Genomic DNA, 19,222 nt, shown 5'->3' with positions numbered 1-19,222 from the left:
CATCCAAGTTTTCTACAACTGCATTAACTTTTGGGGAGCTTCCTACAATTCTCAGCCACAGAGAGGTCGAGGTAAGCATTGCAATGATGCACTACGTAAAATCATTAGAGAACGGAAAAGCTACCGATTCAACAAACTTCACTGCATGCTTTTTTCTCAATAAATATATGTCAGGCAGAGCATCTCCTGCTTCATTCACATTTTATTTACTGTTTTCTAAAATACACATTAGTAACAGTTCACAAAAGAGTTACAGGCAGAGAAATGCAATCAGATTTTTAATGTGATAGCCCTCAGGCTCTCTATAAAAGTGGATAGAAAGAAAGACCAACTTTTGACACTTTTCAAATACTACTGATTCCAAAGCATGGCTTTTAGTGAACTGGGGCCCAAATTCTGATCAATGGGAAAATCCTACAGTTAGGAGTTAGAGCAAGAAAATAGTGAGGGGAATGCCAAGAGAAGGAGGAGAAAAAGAATTATTAGATATAGCCCTCCCCTATAGCTCCTTTTTTTCCCCCTGAATTCATATGGAAGCCATTCCTTGTGTTATTCCTAAGTGAATCTGAGACCCTGATCTGGATATTTATGCTTCGTCCCGCCCTTCTTGAACAGAATATCTGTATGACTGCCTGTACTAATTCACATACAAGACTTTTACCGTGAGGGCCACATATTAGCGCTGCTTGTACCCTGCATGTTTGTGTCCATCAATGTGTGGATGCAGAATGGCACTTAAATATTTCAAAATGTATTGAAATTCTGAGCAGTGACACCAAATTCAAAGGGATGGGGTGAAAATAAAACTCCCCAAAGGAATCTTCTTCATAACTTCTCCATTTATCTGTGAAGTGTCAGAAGATCCTACATTTACTTTCCTCAGTATGTTCCTTCTGTGGCTGAAGGCAGTATTTATCACTCCCATCAACCTTACATATGGACTCCACCAGCCTCTCCTAGAGTGGGGATAAATCTGATTGATTGCAGGTATTTACTGCAAGTGAACTCAAGCAGCAGTTAATACGCAACAACCCAGCTATAATATGGTAAGTACAGCAGTGCAAATGTTTGGTGATTTGAAGTACATGCCATTTGAAGCAAAGCTGCCTGCTCCTGAGAAGTTACTAGCATAACTACTGGCATATTTAAGGTGCAAAATAGGAGATTAAAACTGGAAAGGACCAGTGAATCATTCTAATTATAGCCTCTTGCAGCAAAATTTTTGTCTCTGTTGTTATCTTGCTGGGTTTTTTTTCCTGAACACATCAAGATTTTCTATACTCTCCCTACTAAATCCTAGATTTCTTGTTAACATGTGAATTCTTTCAGATCTAAATTTCTACAACTATTTGTTTCCTCACCATCAACTGCAGCAACAATGACTCCTCCCACCAACTCCTCCTGACTCTTAACAGTTGTATAAACCAAGTATGTCTTAATATTTATGTATAGTTTCAGTCCCTTGATTATAACTGAACATTGTTAGATATTTATGTCTTAATATTTATGTATAGTTTCAGTCCCTTGATTATAACTGAACATTGTTAGATATTTAAGATATTTAAGAGCTACCGAGCCTAAAAACACATACAGAAATCCACAAGTGTTTCTTTCTGGACTCCATTAAGATGTTTCAGAATAATTCTGTCATATAAGAAATACCACTGCTATGCACATGTCCAGGCCTGAAAATGACATTAGACTACAGCTAACAACTTATCATCTGCCCTAACTCTGGTATCTTTCTGCTCTAACACAATTGAATGCTCTATTCAGTAGCCATTAAAAAAAATGAAAATACAAAACAAACCACCGAAAAAGTGAGACCATTTAAAAAAAATTGCAGGACTTGGCCTCATTTTGTACACAAAGGTGTTGACAGAGACAGGCATATGGCAGAACCAGGAGTTGTGCACCAAGATGTAGAAGAAAACACCCTTCAAGCTTTAAGGGGAAAAAAGTCACTAGATCCTTTTCAGGAAAAAACACCACCTATTTGTTCTGAGAATGAATATTCCACTCAACAGTGAAATTATTTTTATATGTTACTGCTAATAAATGCTAAGTGCATTTCATGACTAGTGATGGGGTTGTGCTGCACTTAAAATGGCTTTGTGCATATTTGCTTCTCCGTAATTCAGGAAAACTCTTGAGAAGAATCATTATCAGTGCTGTTCACTGGTAAACAAAGGCAAGTTACGCCTCTAGGGCTCAGAAAAGGAAGGTAAACAAAAACCAGCTATCCAGATAAAATGCAAACAAACGCTTTGGAGAGAGAACATTCCTATAAACAGTCATTATAACATAACACAGAATGCAAAATTCGGGAGCAGCTATAGATTTAGCTTAGCGTATAGTTTGAAATAGCAACTGCACAGAACATATGTTTGCCTGCAATCACCAGTGATTCACTCACTGCCTATTTCCCGTGCTCCATTAGCACACAGAATGGCCGTGGCATTAAAAATAGTACCGCATACATAAAGATGTTTATTGAGCTTAGCAATTCAGAGGTACCTTGAGTTTTTCTGTTCCTCCCGAAGCTTGGCTTCACTCATGTCTTTATACTGGTTGGAAATTTTGCATCTATCTACATAAAGAAGAGAGATATTTTGCATCTCTCTATGTATTAATAAATGACAGATTTGTGGCCAGCTCTACCTTTTTCTGATTTAGTTACATGAGTACGAATAAGTGTGTATTCAAGTCATCCATCTTTTGCATAAGAGACTAAGGGCTTAAAGCACTCCAGGTGAAGATCTGAGTTCAGTTCTCTCCTTTTACAGACTTCTCTTATTCACCTTTCACCAGAAAATGCAGTAATGATTCAACTCCCCCAGGCAATATTTTTATTTTGCTGAAACAGAATGGAGTAGTACTGATCCAGAGCTCTAAAGGATGTAGATCAGACTTCCCCACCACCACCTCCAAATGAGATTATGCCCACTGCTCTTACCTTTCATAATACTCAAGCTGACAGGAAACAAATTCCTACAGGTGAGTATTACTTTAGTCATGACATAGAAGAACTCCTGTTAAAGATCATTTAAAATCTACTCTCAAGGATGTGGGTTAAAAAGAAATACTGTCAACGGTCCCCAAAAGCTATGTCATCATAAATTCAGCAAAGGCGTATCTGTTTCAAGGCATAGATTTGATCAAGGAGGATTCATTTTACAGATCATAATCACATTAACAGCACAGTCATCTCTGTGAATGTCCAGCTGAGTGGCAAACACATGCTTTATAATTCAGGACACAGATGAGGGGGAAAAAAAAGTTCTTCCTTATGCAACTAAAGCTAGGTAAATATGGTGACTCAAGCCAAAATCTGGCCACAAAATCCTGTCTGCAGTCCTTAAAATTCACAGTATTTGCCAGGTTTAATGGTTCTGAGGGCTTCAAGCCCAGTAAGTACTTTCTGGCAACATGGTCCCACGTATATCATGCTGGTTTAGCACCAGGTCAGACAAAGGGCAGTGGTCTGTAACAGGCTGACAAGAGCTGCAGAATGTGCATTTTTCCCATCAGCATGCTGATTTGTGTTGTTCATGCAGTTACAGCTTGGGACAGTAGAAATATACTGATCTCACTGTTTTTTACAAGAAAAAGAGCTTCTTTATGCTTGTTCACAGGTCAGTTTAATGTAATGACAGACTAGTTACTTTGGGAAACAAGAACATGAGTAATACAGAGCTTTGCAGCCCTGTGCTAAGAACCTTTGGAAGTGCTAAAATTCTAAATGCAAAACTTAGTTATTGCATTTTCCCTTTTATCTCATTAAAGACACCAGAAAATGTTCCAGAGAGTCTCCAATGTACTCATAGCCATCTGGCTAGGGAAATACAGTTAAGATACTTTTAAACATAATTAGCTGAGAAAGAACCATTTTGAATGTGGCACAAATGATGTTCAGAGACAATATGCAGCTACTGAATTATAATCTTCATTATAGCACAGACCAGGTGTGTAGGTGACCATTGTCGTCACCTCTGGATTCCCACTGCCTTACCTATGGCAACCTGACACTGAAACCAAGCAAGTGAGGAAAATGCTATTTAGTGACCTGACCATTTCACATGGATGTTAAAAAAAAAAGGCTCAATGTACTAGGATAGGAAAAGTGAGCCTCTGTTTTTGTAATGAAAAATACTAGGTGTAACCTGATGAGAATGTTGTCTTTTCAAATGGAATCCATCCTATCCAGAGAGCATGTGATGCACTCCAGGCACTGTTGAAGGGAGATGTGCCCAAAAGAAGGCCAGAAGAGGCTCAAATGCTTAGAAGACATTTGGGGGCCTCTGCCCCAAAATCTGTCTTCATCTCAGAAAGTTTCAGCAGCATCCTCCAGACAAATATTAACACTACAAGAGAAAGAAAAGGACTAGTTGTCTTGGATGCCTTTGGAATGTAAAAGTCTAATCTTCTTTGTTTGTAAGAACACCATTCTCTCTTCTATGGCTTCCTTGGTTGTTCTCCATGCCAGTCACATTATTCCAACATGGCTTCCCTGAAAGCAGAATAAAGCAGGGGCTTCCTCACAGGGTTCAGAAAAAAAACACAAGGCAACTTCAGATGGTGAGAGAAGTCCTTTGTTGAACCCAGGGAGATGGGATCCCTTACTCATTTGCAGTTTGCACCATCCTTTACAGCTGTATTGAGTGCACGAGGGAGGCTTCTTATCTGTGGATTCAATCAAGCTTCTTGAATGCTCCACACAGGTGATACAACAAGACATGGAAAATTCGGTCCTAGGGCTGTCTGCTGCACTGCAGCTCCACGGCATCTTTCACCACATCTGTTCTCCAGATACATTCCAAACCTTGATTACTGAACCCTCACATCCCCTTGCAACATAGGCTAGGGATCACTTCCATTTTCTGACTGGGAAAAGTAGAAAGGAGAGAAGTTTGGTGATTTTCCCCACAACTGTACAGCAGGTCAGAGGGGGCAGCAGAGACAGAACCAGTCCTTAATTCAGGCGCTAGACAATATTGCTTCCATCTAGAATATGGACATATTCTGAAAGGTCGTATTGGTAAGTACATTAAAGGAAAATCATCTCCTTGTTAGTGACTCTTAATCCAGATAAGCATGATTCTGAATTAGGCTGTGTGTTTTAAAGGGAAACACTAAACCTGTGTTATCTCCATGCTTCCTGCACCGCAATAAACAGCCATTCCTACTTATACCGAATTAGGCGAATAATCTTATTATTCATGAAATCTGAAGTATGTGGATGAGAAGAATCTATGCAGAAACCATCACTCATGGCTATTTTCAGCACTTCTTCCACAAACACCTGGAAGCTATTGATTTGCTTATTATCTGGCACCACCCAGAGTCTCTTCAAGTTCTGCCTGGTGTACTCCTCTTCAGGAAGGCCTTCCACACTTGCCACCCAATCTAAGGTCAAGTGGTTGGGGTCCTGCAGGTAGCTGGATATTGAAGAAAGGTTTCCGTTGAAGCAATAGTAAAGTTTGGAACCCAGAAGCTTCAGGAACAGGCATGATGTAGAGAAGATATGAGCACTAAACACTTCCATGTTGGAGGAAGACAGGCTGTAAATCTGGGGTGCTTCTCGGACAGTGAAGTGAACGGTTTGGGTCTTCTGATCAAGGGTGATGTTGAGCATGGCGTTTTTCTCTGCTTTAGAAAGCTCTACTTCCTTTTCCTGCAAGGCCTCAATCAGCGGCTGAATTTGATAAAAATCCACCTCCCGTCGAAGTAAGCCCATTTCCTGAAAGTCTTCGGGGAGGTCCAAGTGAGAAGTTCGTAGGAAGTTCAAGATATAGCGGAAGATTTTGCCATCTCTGTCAATAAAGCAGTTGCCTTGACTGTCCTTCTTGGTTGGTATCTTCCCACTAAACATGGCCCCCAGCATGGAGTCTGGAAAGCTAGTCAGAGTGGACAGAGAGGTGGTATAGAGTTTTCCTCCAACATTGAGCGTGATAGGTTCTGACATGATGGAAAAGTCACGATGCTGGGACTAACTCTAAAAAAAAAAAAATTAAAAAAAAATCCAACACAACACGTTTAGTTGCACTGACCTTTTTGAAAGGTTAAACTACAGAGATAAGGAGTCCTAAATATATGAAGGTAACCACATGGCAAGAATTCATCACAGAAATTAGAAATAGGGAATTACTTTTGGAGGTTGTATCTTGAGAACAAGCATAAGGATGTTTTTTCTCCTAACAGATTTGAACAGGACTTCATTAGTTCAGTTTAGTGCCAGGAACATATGTCTTCCAAAACTTTATAATCATGCTAAAAGTGAAATCTCTCCCATCAATGCCTACAGTGGTGGCTGACTTCAGAGCAAGAGTTGTGTCCTAGGCTCATATGATCCCATTTCCCTCAGGAATACAGAATTTAGAGGGGACAAAAAAGGACAGGACAAGAACTGGACACATCCCAACATCATCCATAGTGTATGAGGATATGATTAAAGCAGAATCCCCTGACACAGTGAGCAGTTGCTGCCATAAGCGCATGACAGTAAAATAACCCACCAGGCTTCCTCCTTCCAATGTGTTTTACCCTAGAAAACATTTTCTGATTAATTTGGGCTATATCCCAGTTGATGTTGTTTCCACATGACTCCTCTGCAATCAGCTGAGACAAACTGATGATGCAATTTTAAGGTGCAGTTAAGCATCACTGCGTTAGGAAGGGACATGACCTCCCTCGGCCCTCCACCATACAGTCCTCCTCCCTTATGCCATCTCTGGCACTTGTCTGACACCCCAGTGAGCCAGTTTAAGGAGAAAACCCAACATTTTCTATTCAGCATATGTTTCAGCTATATCTTGGAACCAGACCAATGCCAGGGCTGGGGCAAGGAAAGAGAAAGGAGCTATGTAGCCCTCTCCATTGCAGATTAGCTCAGCTGTCTTGCACAGGTGGGCCATAATTCCTGCTATGTGAGGAACTGCAAATCTTTTTTCCCTTGTTTTCTGAATCCAAATCAATCAACAGTTCAGCAAGAAATTCACCAGTGCTTGCTTGCAGAGGCAGGAAGTAGCTCTCACTATAGCAACTACAGTTATTCAACAGAAAGCTGCCAAGCAGCTCCCTTAAAATTAAACTGAAGTGCAGGCATTTTCCTAACTAGTCATGGAATAATCATAGACACTGCACATTATTATCAGCTCTGGAATCACAGCAGAATACAGATAGGAAGAAGGTCATCTTGTGCTGAAATATCAATTTTTATGGCTGCTAAAATCGAAATAGTAGTGTTAATGGCATCCTAAAACAAATACGTCTCTAGACAGCAGCATATTTTGCTAAGAAAAACCGATCCAACCAGCTAATTAAAGGTCAAATGAGAACCTGTATTGCACTTCTAGTTTAAGACTAACATTCCACTTTGTTCTTTAGCCCTTGGCACACAGCCTATATCCCAGTGCACAATAATGGAAAGATGCAGATCTCTAAATCCAGAGTGCTTTGCCTGCGTATCCCTTAGTCCCACGTATCCGACAAACTGCCAAATAAAGATGCATGCATAGACCAACACAACACCCTGTGTACGCCCATGACCAAAGACACTCCTTGTGACTAACCTCAGCCAAATATACTCCAGAAAAAACTACTTGTTCCCCTTAGCACTGTAGTCTCAGCATTCTTCCCACTCTTGAAGACTTCTAGCCAATTTAGAGTCAAGAGCTGTTTAAACCTGATCACGTGGAGGCTTTAACTGATCTAATTCTGTACCACAAGTGGCTGCCATGTATTTTTTCCCCTAAGGGCTTGCAATATGTCTGTAAAAGCATTGCTACAAGCACAATCAGGCATTTCCAACAAATGAAATGGGTTTTACTTTTTATCACGTTTCATCAAACAAAAGCTTCCCAACACCTCCCTGCAAATCACACAGCCTGTAGAAGCAGGACTGATAGTGACTCCATAGACCACATTCATTGCTTCTAATCTCTGCTGCTCCTCAGGCTGCTTTAGATTAAACAACCTCAGTTTTTCTGTTCTTTCTTCACAGGTGAAGCTTTCAGATTTTTGAGCCCAAGCCTGTTTATCTACACCACGAGAGTTTGTTTCTCATGCTCTCGGCCAGCCTTAGCCAGATGTGGAGTGAGATGTTTTCTTTGATGTGTCTCTGACAAGGCTTCACTTGGCAAAGCCCATGGTCAAGAGTCACAACCTAAAGATACAGATGGTCCAAAGATACAGATTTTCATTTCAAACTCATCATCCACCCTAGGTTTACTCTGATCCAAAGCCTCACTGGCTAATAGCCTGAATGAGAAGCAGACAGCTCAGTCGAATCTGAACAGATAATATTAAAATCTCTTGTAACTGTTTTCTTTATCAGCAGTCCAAAAGGGAGGCTGCCAACAAAATATGGCAGTAACATGAGCTCTTCAAAGCTGAAGACCATATCTATGCTGCCAGCAACAGCATCAGAAATCTGCCCAAGCTTTAAGCTCCGGTGTTGGAAAAGTTCTGGGTGTAGTAGAACAGAACTTGGCAGACATGGCGTTACTCCCTCAGCATGGGGGCTCTGCTCCTCTCCCACCTCTGGGCACTGCTCAGACATATGCCCTGGCCAGCCTATTCTGTTTATGGCTGTTTTACAGTCTGCAGACAGGCTGAATTTCAGTCTCCTAGGACACCAGCCTGCTTTTATTTTGAACCTCCCCACTGCCCCTGCACTAGATTAAATTTCAAACATTTATGACGCAAACATCTGGCCCATGGATAAGGCTGCAGGATAACTATTCCCCAGCTGTCATTCCTAATCATCTGCTTTTGCCTAATTCATCCCATTACTTAGAGGTTTATATCTTCACAGTATGAACATGAATCTGATAGTCTGGGAACCTTAGAAGACCCGAAACTTCAGCACAGATGAGCACCCCTGTGTCTACTGGATTTATCATCAACGTGGACTTAGTGCATTGAGCAACCAACATACTTGACAGTAGCTGGGGAAATAAAGTCAGTCCTTGCTGCTTTTCTTCATACAAACTTTTTTATGAAAAAATGTTTTTCATACACTTCTAAAAATTAAAATGAAATGAGTTGTCAGTTTTCTCTCTTTGCTCATCCAACCAGCATTTGCAGTCCCTACCCTGGTTTATTAAGCCTAGGTACTTTGCTAATACAATATAAAGATTGTCCAAGAATGCAGCATGAAAATCACATCTGCTTGGTGGCATTTCCACAAAGAGGAGGTACCAAGAGCATCTGATCTTGGATGTGGGAGGCTACCCGGTTTAATGGAAGGTGTCCCTGCCTTCTGGCCACTGCAGGCAGGTTAGCACCAGATGATCTTTAAGGTCCCATCCAACCGAAACCATTCTCTAACTGTATGATTCTATAACCTGCAGTCACTAAGGACAAGTACAAATTGGGTTATGGTTCTTGGAAGCAGAGGTTTATAGTAAAGTCTTTTGTGTAGCCCCTCCTCAAGTAGCACTTAAAATTCATTCAAATTAGATCAGCTAGAGATCTAATTTGAGAGCTGAAGATGTGAATTTGGCCAAAGAACATTGCTTAACTAGCAGTGGTTAACTTTATGAAAAAGTCAAACTGCTGAATAGAAGCTGTCTGTGAGCATCTGAGCATTTCAACAGACCAGGGCTTGTAAATTTTAACTTGGGTTTTACTCACAGGAGCATCCTCAACACCTGCATAGAGAACATTTCTGTAACAACTGTCTACCCCACGAGTTTAGTTCAGCAAATAACTGGTTTGAACCAGGGAGAGTAATGGGGTTGACACAGAGGGAAGGTATGAAAGTATGTCAAATGACAAAATCTACGTGATTTCATTTACTGATGCCTTCATGTATTTAGAACCATCATTATCACACCACTTCATTTGCCTAACCATTTTGAATGTAGAACAGCTTTGGATAAGCTTATTTTCCCTCTCTTGTATTCATCACATTTAAGAGTGCTTTAATTAGCTAATAAATAAAATTCTGTATACATAATTCAACTGAGTGCCTGTTTCACCCAACTTGGCAAAAACCCACAAGTGTACAAGTAATCATCCAAAAAAGAAGCCTCAGTCATGATTTGCCAACAAAAGTAAAATGTAAACAAATGGCACAAATATTATGTATTTAACCACTCTGAAAAATGTATACAGCTGTAGTCTATCCTTTTTAGCCAAAAAATGCAGTTTACTGTAAAGTCTAAAGTTATAGATATGTTTATATAACAGGATTTTTATTGGGAAAATAAATTGACTGCAGACACAGATTTCACTTTACAAATGTTGGGGAAGAAGAATTAATCAGTCCTTTCAGATTTCAGAGGTAATGCCCAAGATGCAGTTAACAGGCATCCTACTGTCATCAGAGGATTTAATTAATGAGATTAAATAAACACAGAGCAACAAAGCAAGAACAATCTGTAATTTGGTAGGAGGTGATCATGATGAGTTGTTAAGGTTTCCAAAGTCCATCCTACAGGCTGCTTATGGCCTCTGAAGCCCTTACACTTGGCATTAAAGGCATTAGAAGTTGTAGCATCCCCTGAAATACAAGTTAACATCTGCTGTGACACCAATAGGGTCTTTTGCTGCCAGATGTAGTGATACATGACTGTTTACACAGTCATTATTTCTAATGGTTTTAATTTCATAGAATCGCAGAATCATAGAATGGCCTGGTTTGGAAGGGACCTTAAAAATCATCTCATTCCAATGCCCCTGCCACGGTCATGAACACTTTCCACTAGACCAGGTTGCTCAGAGCCCCATCCAACCTGGCTTTGAACACTTCCAGGGATAGGGCAGCAACAGGTTCTCTGTCCAGTGTACCAGTGTCTCAGAAGTTTATGTATATTATATATTGCACTGCTGGTTAATTTTATAGTGTAGGCTTCAATAGCTCACCTGTAAAATATCCCTCCACAACCAAAACTTTGAAAACCTGTATTTAAGACAGTGAAATATGTGCAGCTTCCGTATAAATAGTTGAGGAGTAAAAATGAACCACAAAAAACATACACAGCAAAAAGGAAAAAAAAGATATTAATTATTTAGGCTGGCACAATGAAGAATGCCTAAGTGGCAATAAAATTAAAGCAAACCAGGGACCATTTCTGCTAAGCATCAGGAAGAGCAGCCAGACTGAAAACCTCTCTGGCTTTTTGAGTATTGCCCAAGAGAGCTGGTGAAAGCCACATCAAGTAGATAAATGTTACAAGAGACAGATTAGGTAATGCTTTATAGGAAGTAATTCTGCCTTAGAAGGAGCAGGATTGATTTCAGCTCAAAAGGACGTATGAAAAAAGAAACAGCTGGGCACCTGTAATGGCTGCTGGAAACTCTAAATGGGATTCAGCAAAAGATGGTTGTTGCAGGATGGGGCTCCAGTCTGCTCCATTAGAGCATATTAATGGTGAACACATAATCAGGCAAGGATGGCTCCTCTTGCACAATGCTTGTTCTGCTCTAGGTCATGCCCCATTTTCCCTACACTCAGCATGTATCCCTTTGCTCCACTGTGTTTTACTGAAACACATGTTTTGGTTTGAGGTAAGAATTCCAGTCTCTACAAAACATTCAAGCCTTGAGCAAAAAAACCCCAAATAGTAATGAAGTCGAGAACTCCACATCTGGGCACAGCCAGCCCCATGGCACTTGCTGTGACTCTACCTGCAGAGCAGTTCTGTGCCTTGTCCCTTCTCAAGGGGACGATTTTGTGGAGGAAATCCAGATCCTCAGCTATGAGCTCATGCCCAGCTGTGTTATGGGGCTGCACACCAGGCAGTTTGAAGTCTAGAAGAAACTCCATGAAAGACAAGATAAAAATAATAATCAAAGAACTAAAGGGGGGGGGGGGAGAAACAAACAAACAAAAATATTTAGGGGATAAAAAAAATAAACACTTCAATTGACCACTTACTAGCTTTCAGCAGACAGTAGGTGTCAATGAGAGCTGAACTTTAGGAAGAATTTTGGACAAAATCCATTGCAAGTATAGACTCACCCTCCCTTCACGTATGCCTGATGCACATATACTTAGCTCATCCTCAGCTACAGAAGGTTAAACATTTGCAATAGTTTCTGTAGCCTATATGCTTATTTACAGTAATCTTACAGAGGAAACCCCACGTTTTCCCATCGCTGCAGGACGGACCCACCTGATTTTGGACACTTACTTAATATCAACCCTTCCAATAATGCAGCATTTAGAAGCTTAAAATTCGGTCGGTGAAGCAGAGCATGGCGTGTCTGCCAGGAGCAATAGATCCCAAAATGCAGCGCCTGCGGGGAGGCACAGCAGCTTTTTGTTTCGGGACTGCTGTGATGTCTCTGGAAATTTCCAGCAGGCGTTTGGGGAAAGGCCGCTCACCCCGAAGCTGGCACGGGGGACATTGTGACCAGCTCTGGGAGGGGACTCAAATTCCCAGCAGGCGTGAGGCAGGAAACGACGGGTCACCCTTCCTTTCTCCCTGTACGATAGGATTGGTATCCATCTGCCGGCGGCTGCAATACCTGGCCATAGACACGCTGACAATCCACCTTCGGAGCGCAGCCAGTTATTTATATTTATTTACATTTAATTTTCTGGCCGTGCTTCTTTAGACACAGAAACTCTGCTCTGGCAATGAGACGCATGGAGAATGGGAAAGCGTGACCGGGAGTTCCACAACAACTCTGGTTTGCTGTGGGTGTGATGATGCCGTGTGTTCACCCCTTCCCAGACCTGCACCTCGATGCCCTTGAGCATCTCCTGAGCTGCCTGCTTAGGATTGCAGCCGAATGCAGAAGGCTGTCTGTAGGGTCTCTGCAGCTGCTGAATTTAAGCAAAAAGAGGAGGGGGTAGGGAGGCAGGGATAGGAAAATAGAGCTGGTGACCAGTTAGTAAGAGCAAGGAGCAATATAAAACAAAGGTCAGGTTCCTCCTGAGAGAAGAGGAACAAAATCAGCAGTGAACCGCGGGGAGGATGAGAACGAAATGAAGATTAAGTGCTGCTGAAGGAGAACCGGCTGCCAAGATGGAGGGGGAGAGGGAGTGCAGAGCCAGAGAGATGCGGCTGCAGCGAGGTTTGGAGAATAAAAGTCAAAGTGCTGCAGTGCTCGGCAGTCTCCTGGTGTGACCTTCGACACCGGTAGGCTCAGGGGCTGCTGGGTGGGCAGTGCAGACTGTCAGGAGGGCACTGCCACCGGCAGCCAGGAGGGAGCCTGTCTGGGGTCTCATGGCAGCGGGGAGCATCACTTTTCCTTCCAAGATGATACCCTTTGTACAGTCCAATATACCAATTTCATGCCAGTTCTGGCAAAGGTTTTCAATGTTTTTCAATGTCCTGTCCAGGCATCCACATAACTATCACTTGGCACCCCTGGAGTATCATCCAGATACTCTTTATTTCCTTCATGGACCACTTTATTCCCTTCCTGGACCACTTCATCTGCACACGTGGTAGCCCACCACCTGCATACTGCTTGATTCACACACAGGGTGGTTCAGCAATCCAGTTTCCACCCCATCTCCCACTGACACCATCACTTCCAGAGCACCCCTGCAGTGTAAGGGCAGCTAATTCCCAGCACGGATGCAGCTGCACGATAACAAATCCCACTCAGAAATCACAGTAACAAGGTAGGTACCATCCAGAATTAGACCCTCTGCAGGGTACAGCTCACGGCCATTGACCAGCCGGAGCCAGCTGGCAGCATGTCCCGGGTGTGGGCATACAGGATGTGCTGTGAATCCTTAAATTTCGGAGATCTTTCATTGGAAGGGGGTGGGGGAATGCAAAGTTTGCAGAGTGGCGCTGAGCCCGACCCTGTTAAGGGCAACCTTAGGTACGGCTCACCTAACACAGCCAGGCGCTCACACTATTAAATTAGCTTACAGTACTAAAAAAATACCCCGTACCTCCCCTCGCTCAGAGGGGGCTCACCCATCCTTCCCACATCCCACAGCGGACCAGCAGCGCGGCTCCCGGCCGCCGGTACCCGCTTGTTCCCCGTGCCTCAGTCTCTCCACCTGGGGGAGTTCCGCTGGGGGTGCCCCCGGCCCTCCCCACGCCCCCCCCCAGCCCGGCCGGGGACCCACCTGCGCCCCCTCCAGCCGCCGAGCTCCGCCACTCGCCGGGAGGCGCAGGGAGGCGGAGGAAGTGGGGGCGCGGCGCTCCCGGCACGGCTCGGCACGGCCCGGCCCGGCCCGCTGGGAGATGTAGTTCGCCGCCTCTCCGGCCCTGCCCAGCGCTGCTCCGGGACTGCGGCTCGCAGCCGGCCACGCCGCATCCCGGTCCCGGCCGGAGGTAACGCGGGGAGGGGGGGAAAGGAAAGGGGTGCAGAAGGGGGGCGGTCGGGGGTTGGGGTGGTCGGAAGGAGGGGGGACAGGGGGAAAGGGCTTTGGGCAAGTGGTGCAGGAGGGGTGATGTGGGCTCAGGATGCAGGAGGGATGCTCAGGGGAAGGGATGCTGGAGGGATAGTCGGGGAAAGAGGTGCAGGAGGAATGCTTGGGGTGAGGGATGCAGGAGGGATACTCGGGGTGAATGGTGTAGAAAGGGTGCTCAGGGAAAGGGGTGTAGGAGGGGTAGTCAGGAAAAGGGGTGCTGGAGGGATGCTCAGGATGAGAGGTACGTGAAGGGTGAGGGATGCTCGGGGTGAGGGATTCAGTAGTGATACTCAGGGTGAAGGGTATAGGAAGGGTGCTCAGGGGAAGGAATGCAGGAGGAATGCTTGGAATGAGGTGCAGGAGGGATGCTTGAAGTGAGAGATGCAGACAGTCTGCTCAGGGGAAGGGGTGCAGTAAGGGTACTTGGGGAAAAGAGGTGCAGGAGGCATGCTTGGGGGTCGAGATGCTTGGGGGTCGGGATGCTCAGGAGTTGGGATGCTTGGGTGTTGGGATGCTGGAGGGATGCTTGGAGGAAAGAGTTGAGGATGGATGCTTAGAGGCAGGAATGCTTGGGCAGTCAGGATGCAGGAGCTTGTTTAAGAGATGCAGGAAGACGCTGTGATTAAAGGGTGCTTGGGGGTCAGAATGGAGTTCTTTGGAACTGGAATGCTCTGAGGGAGGGATACTCAGAGGAAGGGGAGCAGTAGAGATGCTTGGGAGGGATACTCAGAGTGATGCTTGGGGTTTGAGATGTAGAAGAGAGCTTGAAGGGAGGTATGCCAGAGAGATGGTTGGAATAAGAGCTGCTCAGAAGGTCGAGGCGCAGGAAGGATGCTCAAGAGAGGAATGCTTGTAGGGAGGGGTTCAGGAGAGAGGCCCAGGTTTCAGGATTCCCAGACAGATGCTCAGAGAGAGGGATGCTCTGTGATCAGGATGCAGAAGGGAATGGTGGAGGAGGAATGCTTGAGGATTTGACTTTTTAAGACTCAGGCTACTCTGTTGGAGGGAGAAGTAGAGGAACAACACTGGGAAGTGGGTGTATGTGCATTTCTCTGGCACCTGCAGGGCTTTGCAGACCTGTTTACAAGGCAGCATCTTGTTATAAGAAACTGACCAAGATGGGTTCAGGTTTTCTCCAGACAAGCTGACCTGGAGAGAGACACCCAGGGGTGTTCCCATCCCATAGGGAGCCAAAAGACTCTAAAAGTGGTCAAATTCAGATTAGTTGAGATCCAACCCTGTTTCAGGTTAAATCTGCCCTGGCTTAGACTTTGCAGGTGTTACTGAAGGATAAAAGCAGATGTTGGAATATTTGCCACTGCTTTGAGGTTTTCAGAATGCTTTGGGAACTCAACTATACCCTGCTGTATCTGGTGGCAGAGAAATTTCAACTGCATGCCTTACCTCAGGCTGAAAGAATGTAGCTGAGCTTTCCCCTGGGGAGGAGGCTCAAAATGCCTTGGGCATCCTTGTGATGGAGTCTGCAAAGTTTGCCATGGTCTCACTTTGCATTCCTGGTTTCTGAACTTGGCTGATGCAAAGCCAAAGATGTTGGGAGCTGGAGGGAAACCGAGGTCTTAAGTGGGCATCATATCCCAGTTTTCTTGAAGGCACCACCAGAAAAGTGGAGATCTCTGTATCTGTGAGCAGTGAGGCAGTGTCTGATGAACCCCAGCCAGCGTCAGCAGTATCCACCCTCAGTCCAGGATGCTTTGGTGAACAGGACGTGGTTTTTCCTTGGGTTGTATCCAGGATTTTAATTTCTATATAGAGACAAAAGCAAACAGAAACCTGAAGAAAGAAGAGTGCTATTAATGCTATAAATACCTTCAAGAAAACAAACAGCTTTTCAGAGTAGATACATATAGAGTCTCCAGGGATGATGATAGAAAGGACGTTGGCCTGAAGGTCAGTGCAGGATCTGGGCACTCTTAGTATAAAGCCCTATGGAAGTAGGGTAGCACAGCCCTGGCTGAGAGCTCTGGCCAAGGAGAAGAGCAGAAATCATTCGGGGGTAAAAAAGGAAGATACCTTCATCTGGGGAGTGTGCGGAAGAGAAACTGGGAAAAACTTATCTAGTGTAGACAGGACAAAGCTTTTGAGCTTCCAGTGCCAAATATATTCAGAGAATTAAAAAGCAAGTGGGGTGGGTTATTTTTATCGGGGGTTGTTGCCGGGCTTAGCCATAGAGCCAGCAGTTTGTCACTGCTAGGCTGGTGGTTAGAGCAAGCCCTGCCTCATGTGCCTTTCTCTGCTGCTGGTTTTGAAGACAATGGCAGAGAGCATTTTAATTCCTTGTGTCTTACTTTCTGTATCCATGTCAGGATGGCTGATAATGCACTAGTGATGGTTTTGAGATGCTTTATTAGAAAAGGATACTAATTGGTACTAGAGGTGTGTGTATGTGGCTGTTGACTGGAGGGGAGGAATGGAGCTGGAAGGAGGAGTCTGGAGAAAGAGAGGATGAAATGTTAGAGCCTTAGGCTTTATTTGGTATAGCACTGATCACTTTGACATCCAGCCAAAGAGTTTTTTTAATTTGATGACTGAGTGCCTAACAGCAAAAAACACAGAGCAAGAGAAGAGTGGGGGGCCTATCAAAGGGATCAAAGGGATCAAAGAAGAAGCACCGGAGGAATAAGAGAGCAGGGTAGGGTGAGTAAGATAGATGGGTTGAGACAGGGCAGCCTGCCCAGCACTGTTGTCACCTGGAGATGGCTGATAGAATTGTATGATGTGGCAAAACATCTTTATAATGTTTCAGAGGAAAAAAGAACAATGAAATATGTAGTACTGCAGAAGAAAGGAAAAGAGTCCACAGTGGTCTGTGGATCTAGAGCATCAAAAAATTTCAATGAAGGGAGGGACTACTATATGGTAAATTTAGGCTGGTTGCAAATAGATATCTCCTGGTTAATGACTGTTTTGAGACTCCTTAGGAAAGTGTGTGGCCACAGGAGAGAAACTCGTTGTTCCCAAGGTGGAGCTCCTGATGTACCACAAAGCCATGCAAAATGCCAACAGTCCACTCTCTGCAGAGAACAGAAGGCTGCTGTGCAGGGTGGAAGGTTCTGCAGAGCATGGGGACAACCTCCTGCTCTAAATCTGCTATCACCTGTGGCGAAGGGGAGTCTCTGTTGGTGCTGTACTAAAGGGTGGTTCAGATTCCGAGGACAGGAAAGCACGAAGAGCCTCGTCAGCCAAAAATAATTAACTCCAGTGAGTAGGAGACGCACAACACAAGTGCAATCTGTCACTGGAAAGCAGTTTGGGACAGGAAGCAAAGAATATATGATCTCCTTGAAAAGAGAAGGTGAATTTAGAAGGGCAGATTATAATTACATGCAAAAAATTCAGCTAGGCTTCTGTGCTTGCAATTTTTCCCTGTTATGACTGCAGATGGGTAGAATCTCATTCTCTTTCTAAAAGGGTATTTAATGGGATTTCTCTGTAGTTATTAGTTCTGAATTTCTGCCCATATCTCATTAAAATTAACCCAGTGCTCTGCTCTGCCACAGCACTTTATTGGGTGTGACTCAGATAGCAGCTGAGAGCAAAGTACAGTGCAGCATCAGCATTAATATATTTTCAGATCTGAAGAAGTTTGGCTGCTGGCTCTGCCACAACTTTGAGCAAATGGTTTGATCTAGATAATTTTTGAGGTTCCTTCCAACCCAAACCATTCTATGAGTCTCTGGTCTGGATGTACCTCAATATTTCACATTACTAGAACAGTATGAGTATCTGTTAGATGTGATAATGATGTGCAGGCTGTGGTTTACCCTTCTTGGCTTGATGAACAGGCATGTACTTTGAACCAAAAAAAATCCTCTTTGCCTAGGAATTCATTGGACACTTGTTCCCTGCAAAAAAATCATGAGGACATAATTACTTTGATGTTCCTGGAAAACAGACCTAGAGGGGTGACAACAGGAGTGGTCCTTGTAAGAAGTTGTATGCCAAGTCATGGGAAATTTTGTACAAATTTTAGAGAACACAGTATTTTTTGTGAGGTATTTTGTGCTCTAGCAAAGCACTGTGTGAGCTCCCTTTCATCCTGTAGCAGCTCAGCATGCTGCAGGATTGAGCCCTAATTGCCTGGCTGCCTGGAGGATGCTGCAGGAATAGCAGTAATGTCTTGGCTGACATAAAAGAAACCATTTCAGCAGGAGTTGAGGACAATAAAAGGTGAGTCTCATTTCTGTCCTTCCAGACCTCCAGGGAATTCAGGGAAGTAGATCTTCTTCTTCTTCTTCTTCTTCTTTGTAAGTAAGAGGCAAATCACTTTACATATCAATCTATGTTCAGATGGTGAGAATTTTTTTCTTCCTTTAGTGATATTTGTCAAACTCTCTATGATACCATTGTAGGAAATGTGCTGAATTTATTACTAAGATTTCCTAAAGGCAAGGTGCATCTCAAATCTGTGTTTTCAGAGCTTTGTAAGATCTGGTGTGTGGCAACTGATACTGCATTCTGCAAAAAATACCAAGGAGCCTTTACTGGAAAACTGCTGCTGGCAGGGATAAGGGAGTGAATTGATTTAGAAGTAATTGGATAGATTTCAATTGAAATGAATCCTAATTAAAGAAAAAAACAGGCAGAAGAGAGCTATAAGAACACTCTGAACAGTACAGATTATGACGACTAAATCCAAGCAAAGCCCAAGGTGATTTTTCATCCTGAGGTTGAGTTTTGGTTTCTTTTGCAGTTTACTCACTCTGGAGAATGAAGCTAAGCTAGTCAATGCTGTTCTTTGCTTAAATTCCTTTTCCCTCTCTGGTTTCTAGGGCGTAGTTGGATGTCTGTCCCTGCAGGGACCCAGCTTGTGGTCCGCAACACCTATTGCAAATGTTGCTGAAATACTTCACTGAATTTGTGGGTCTAGGT

At 43.8% G+C, this 19,222-nt stretch overlaps 2 protein-coding genes across 6 annotated transcripts in view; one reads left to right on the top strand and one right to left on the bottom strand.

Annotated features, from left to right (window-relative positions):
• Positions 1 to 184: 184 nt before the first annotated feature.
• Positions 185 to 14,103, bottom strand: KCTD21 (potassium channel tetramerization domain containing 21). Of its 4 annotated transcripts, none has more exons than XM_032678474.1 (2): positions 14,045 to 14,103; positions 185 to 5,995 (listed from the first exon to the last, which is right to left on the bottom strand). In XM_032678474.1, the coding sequence occupies exon 2, from the start codon at positions 5,963 to 5,965 to the stop codon at positions 5,183 to 5,185; it is 783 nt and encodes a 260-aa protein (XP_032534365.1). In that variant the 5' UTR covers positions 5,966 to 5,995; positions 14,045 to 14,103; the 3' UTR covers positions 185 to 5,182. The 4 variants fall into 4 exon arrangements, with proteins under 4 accessions (XP_032534365.1, XP_032534369.1, XP_032534367.1 ...); XM_032678478.1 differs by lacking the exon at positions 14,045 to 14,103 and adding an exon at positions 13,865 to 13,917; XM_032678476.1 differs by lacking the exon at positions 14,045 to 14,103 and adding an exon at positions 12,141 to 12,365.
• The window catches only part of USP35 (ubiquitin specific peptidase 35), a 28,320-nt gene continuing 21,955 nt past the window's right edge, over positions 12,858 to 19,222 (top strand). The window contains exon 1 of one of the 2 annotated variants that reach the window (XM_032678471.1): positions 12,858 to 13,585. The gene's annotated coding sequence lies outside the window, so the exon portion shown is untranslated. Of the gene's footprint in view, positions 13,586 to 14,148; positions 14,253 to 19,222 lie in introns of those variants that run through there. The other variant, XM_032678470.1, reaches the window with a different exon arrangement.

The sequence above is a fragment of the Chiroxiphia lanceolata genome, chromosome 2 (genome assembly GCF_009829145.1).
Source record: "Chiroxiphia lanceolata isolate bChiLan1 chromosome 2, bChiLan1.pri, whole genome shotgun sequence".
NCBI classification, from domain to species: domain Eukaryota; kingdom Metazoa; phylum Chordata; class Aves; order Passeriformes; family Pipridae; genus Chiroxiphia; species Chiroxiphia lanceolata.
Note: the sequence above shows the minus strand (reverse complement) of the source record. Positions and strands in the feature narration are given on the sequence as shown.

Excerpts from the sequence above, each read along its gene's own strand:
- KCTD21 (XM_032678474.1), bottom strand. The coding sequence starts at position 5,965 with ATGTCAGAACCTATCACGCTCAATGTTGGAGGAAAACTCTATACCACC.